At 34.8% G+C, this 5,056-nt stretch overlaps 1 protein-coding gene across 1 annotated transcript in view; it reads right to left on the bottom strand.

Moving 5' to 3' along the window:
* The window catches only part of Sos2 (son of sevenless homolog 2 (Drosophila)), an 81,299-nt gene that overhangs the window by 42,706 nt on the left and 33,537 nt on the right, over positions 1-5,056 (bottom strand). Inside the window, exons 8-9 of the mRNA XM_013012226.1 lie at positions 4,648-4,758; positions 2,747-2,845 (exon numbers count right to left, since the gene is read on the bottom strand). Coding sequence (XP_012867680.1) covers positions 2,747-2,845; positions 4,648-4,758 — 210 coding nt within the window. The remainder of the gene's footprint in view (positions 1-2,746; positions 2,846-4,647; positions 4,759-5,056) is intronic.

The raw sequence follows: 5,056 nt of genomic DNA, 5'->3' as shown, positions 1-5,056 counted from the left end.
CTAATAAAAATTAGGACTTTCATTAGAAGTAATACCCTATTTTGGAATTAAGATATAAAACACTAAAAAAAGGACTGGGAATGTGGCTTAGTGGTAGAGTGCTTGCCTAGCATGCATGAAGCCCTGGGCTTGATTCCTCAGTACCACATAAACAGAAAAAGCCACAAGTGGTGCTGTGGCTCAAGTGGTAGATTCCTAGCTTTAAGCAAAAGAATCTCAGAGGCAGTGCCCAGGCCCTGGATTCAAGACCCAGGACAAGCAAAAACAAAAAACAAAAAAAAAACTAAAGAAATGCTATTTCATTTTGAAATATTAATGTATCTTTCCCAATAAACCACATTACAGTTATTAATTCTGTCTTCCTGTTCTACTTTAAACTAAGTGAAGAACTTTGGAGATAATGAATCTTGATCCTTGTTTTTCTTCTTTTGTACCAGCAATAGGGGGAGGGTTGAACTCATGGTCTTGTGCTCTCTCAGTTTGCTTGTTGTCAAGTAGCACTCTACCACTTGAACCACACACACACACACACACACACACACACACACGTTTAATTGATGATTTCCACTTCTTCAGGTGGCAGTTATGGAATGTCTTTTGTAAAGTTTTTCAACTCTTTTGTCATTTTAAGTCTCTTCTGTGGCTTATCCTTTCTATTATTCTATTTGTTTTTGTTGCAGACAAGAGTCTGAAGCTTATAGCTTCATTGATCTGATGGGTGGTTTCTGTTACTCATTCTTTGAAGGTTTAAAACAATTAGAAATAAGCATGGTTGTCTCTAGACTAGCATTAGAACTGATCAATGAGCACTTCTCATTTCTTTGATCATTAAAAGGCATGAATAGTTACCAACTAAAGCATGTAAAAGATGTAGGATTTCCCTACATCACTGCTCATGATTTTCACTAACTAAAGGTAACATTTGAAACATTTCCCTGTTTCCCTTTTTAAGTACAATTCTAATATATCTTACTCAGTAAAATTTTATTCAATCTTTTTATTGCTCTTCAGAAATAAAGTGAATTTATCCTTGATTATTTTGTACCTTTCCTCTAGTATACCAACTAATTGTTGGTATCTAGTTAAGACTTTGTCCATTTATTCAATCGGTAATAATAAAATTAATGTCAGAAAAAGTCTATGCATATCTTGTAGGCATCTAGGCAAAGAATTCATTTGGTGATTTCAAATAAACACTACCTCAAGAATAATTTTTGTAGAGTCTTATTACATGTATGATGCTGGAGCTTATTAAATTTCCTACCCAAATAGAACAATCTGACTTTATGTGTATTATTCTCAAGAGAGACTAATGAATCCATAAACAACTCATAAAAAGGATGATAGGACTCACATGAATAATATATAAACACCCACTGGCATGTACTTGGATTCTTGGTAATATTTTTAGATGTCAGTATCTTCTTAGAAGCCCTATCATTAGTCTTATATTGTACATATTTACCAACATTAATTAAGATGGTCTAATTCATATTTCAACTCCCACCTCTACACTTTTATGTACAACGAAATGTAAATATCTGAGCTGTGCTGAAGAATCCTCAGTAAGTCTGAGATTTCAATTTTTTTTTTTTTTGGTCTGGTCGTGGGGCCTGAACTCTGGGCCTGGGAGCTGTCCCTCAGCTCTTCAGCTCAAGGCTAGCACTCTACCACTTGAGCCACAGTGCCACTTCTGGCTTTTTTCTTTTTGCTTATGTGGTGCTGAGGAATCGAACCCAGGGCATCATGCATGCAAGGCAAGTGCTCTACCACTGAGCCACCTTCCTACTCCTCAAATATATTTTTTACAGAGTAACTTTAAATATCAAAATGGTGCCTAAATTCTTAACCTGACATGTAAAAGTCAATGTATGGCTAAATGAACACTTCAAGTATCAAACCTCTACTTTTTGGGGAAAAATTAGCTCTGAGATTCTCTCCTACAATTGTCCCAGCAGCAGTCAGATGAGGCTTTTACCAGGAAAGGTCAAGTCTCTGTGAGAGTGAGCACAGTTTTCTACAGTGGTAGCAAATAGGTGAAAGGTCACAAGCACAACTCATTAGTAAGGCAGATATTTGGGAACTGTATCTTTTTCTTTTTTTTAAAATGAGTTGTACAATGGGGTTGCAATTCCATGTCAGGTTTTGAGTACAATGCTTCTTGTCACCCCATGTATATATACATGTATCTATGCATACACCTATATGTATGTATAGATACATATATATACATACACATATGTGTATGTATGTATACATATATACATGGGTATATATATTTACATATGTGTGTATGTATACACACACATATATTTGTGGTGTAAGGGATCAACCCAGGGTCCCTCCATGCTAGAAAAGCAGTTCATAAGTCATAAGGTATTTTTTTAGTCATATTTTATTGTTATGAATAAAAAGTATTTATAATAATATGATTGAGTCAAAAACTAGGTTTTAAGCCAGGCACAGGTAACTCACATGTATAATCCTAGCTACTTAATAACCATGATCTGAGGATCATGGTTCAAAGCCAACCCAGGCAGGAAAGTCCATGAGACTCTAATTTCCATTTAGCCCTCAGCAAACTAGAAGTGGTGCTGTGGCTCAAGTGTTAGAGCACTAGCCTTGAGCACAAAGCCCAGGGACAGCACCCAGACCCTGAGTTCAAGCCCCACAACTAAAGGAAAAAAAAAAGGTATTTTAGGCCTCAGAATTCAAGTACTTTTGTCTTACAAAGCCTTTACCTTACCTTGAGCAATTCAAAATAATGCCAACAATGATATACTGGCACCAACATAAGTCGTGGAAGAACATAACGAACTGCCTCCTTAAAGCCATCAGCAATAGACTGAAATGTAAAAAGATGACATAATATAAGGTCTGATGCCATGGACCCAGAACTAAAGTACCTAGCAGAAGTAGCTTTTAAAAATACAAGACAGAATAAAACCACAATAGGAAGCACTTCTTAAACTGAAATTGAAGTCTATGTCAGAATTTTCCCTTTTCTTTCCACATTTAAGTTTTAGATAAGTATGTACATTTTCTCGTACCTTAGATGACTAAATAATTTTCACATAGACTTCTACAGTTTTTCTACAAAAAAATTAGGCTGCTACATACTCTAAAGGAACTTTGAATAACTATTTATTTTGCTGTACTTTTTTGTGTTGTCATCAAAAATATTTTAAGTGTACCCAGATTATATGATTATAAATCCCATTCAAGAGGCTGAATGTTCTAGGTTTAAAGATTTACAAAGGATGTCTCCACGAATGTTTTATACTGCAAATGTGACTCAAATATAGTTCATTAATGAATGGATGTTTCACATTTAGATTATGTATAAAAAGTGTTTGTTATGGCCGGTACCAGTGGCTACTTAGAGGCTGAGATCTGAGGATCATGGTTTGAACAGCCTGGGCAAGAAATTCCATGAGGCTCTTATCTCCAATAAAAGTCAGAAGTGGTGCTGTGGCTCCATTGGTAAAGCACTAGCCTTGAGCACAGAGTGACTCAGGGACAGAGCCTAGGCCTTGAGTTCAAGCCCCAGGACTTGGGGGGGGGGAATGCTTGTTATAGAACAACTGACAAATCCAATCTCCACAGATAAAAAGATCATATTTACTTGTCAGCAAGCTTGCCTTCATTCTTTAATTCAAATAAATACACTAATGTCATGGTCTAAGGAATCAAATATACAGAAGACCTTAGAACTTTTTCTATCATAACATATCCAGATATGATAACTTTACAAATCACCTTACACTCTTCTTTTGAATTACTTTGTACTCAAGGAATTCTCAGGAGTAATATTTTTGTTTTTTTATTATTTTTATTGTTGATACCCTAAAAGTTTTCACACCTTAAATTTGTATATAAAAGAACATTCAATTTGGCAAGGAGTAATATGTGAATGAGGCTGGAAAAGAAAATGCAAAATGGGCATACATGTAAGAATGGGAAAAATATGAAAACACCTGACTACAATGTGAAAAATGTAAAAATGTAGTAGCTATAGTGAAGTCAGGTTTATTTGTGTATTTTAGAACAGTACTCCTATGCTGAGAGGAAAGAGTCGATCTAGATGCCAAAATCTACACAGTTAGTAAGTGCTCATATATCACCTATACTAATGGAATCTTTGTTTTGCAAGTGGGGACAAAATTACAAAAATTGTATTTGTCTCTCACCATTTGTTTTCATTTTACCAAACTGCCTTACAGAGCTAAGTAATCTGCATACTCCCCCTCAATATATTATCTTCTTTAAACTATTAGTCTGTTAGAGAAGTAACTGTGTATATAGGAGCCTATTCTCAACGTTTTATAATTTTTCCACATCTTCCTCCTATAAATGACATTGAGGTAGCTCTTCAAATTCATATCTATATCTTTAATATGCCAGATTCTTTCGGTTATGTTGTTTTTGTGATATTGTACATTAAGAATAGATCAAAAGAAATCCACACAGAAAACAGGAGACAATCTAAAATAGGGTTAGAATTACTAGAACTTAAAGAATTGATAAACTATTTTCTCACTTGCTTTATAGAAGAATGCTAGAATTAAAGACACTTAAATAATGATAGAATACTTCTTTACTTGTTTTATTACATCTTTTTTTAAAAGCACATTGAATTGAAGTTACCTGAAAGTGTAAAGCAACTGCAGGCTTAGCCATCAACTTACTGAAGTGCTCATTAAACTCAGGTGAAAGAATGTCCTGTGATAATGTCTCATATGGATCAAATGCTTGTTCCTATTTTTAAAAAGTTGAAAATGTGTTAGGCTTAAAAAAATCTTTTCTAATAATATGACAGATTATTTAATAACAATTTTTATTCAAGTCCTCAAACTAGGTTTTATCACTTTTTGTTCTCTGTTTTTCAGAGACAAATAATAATTAGGGCTGCAACTGATAAATTTTAAAAATGGAAGGCATAGACTTTGAACAAAAGAAGACATGAGGGGGCTGGGAAGGTGGCTCAGTGGTAGAGCGCTTGCCTTGCATGCATGAGGCCCTGGGTTCGATTCCTCAGCACCACATAAGCAAAAAA

The sequence above is a fragment of the Dipodomys ordii genome, unplaced genomic scaffold, assembly GCF_000151885.1.
Source record: "Dipodomys ordii isolate 6190 unplaced genomic scaffold, Dord_2.0 Scaffold16, whole genome shotgun sequence".
Classification (NCBI taxonomy): domain Eukaryota; kingdom Metazoa; phylum Chordata; class Mammalia; order Rodentia; family Heteromyidae; genus Dipodomys; species Dipodomys ordii.
The sequence above is the reverse complement of the archived record's forward strand: the minus strand, read 5'-3'. Positions and strand labels throughout refer to the sequence as shown.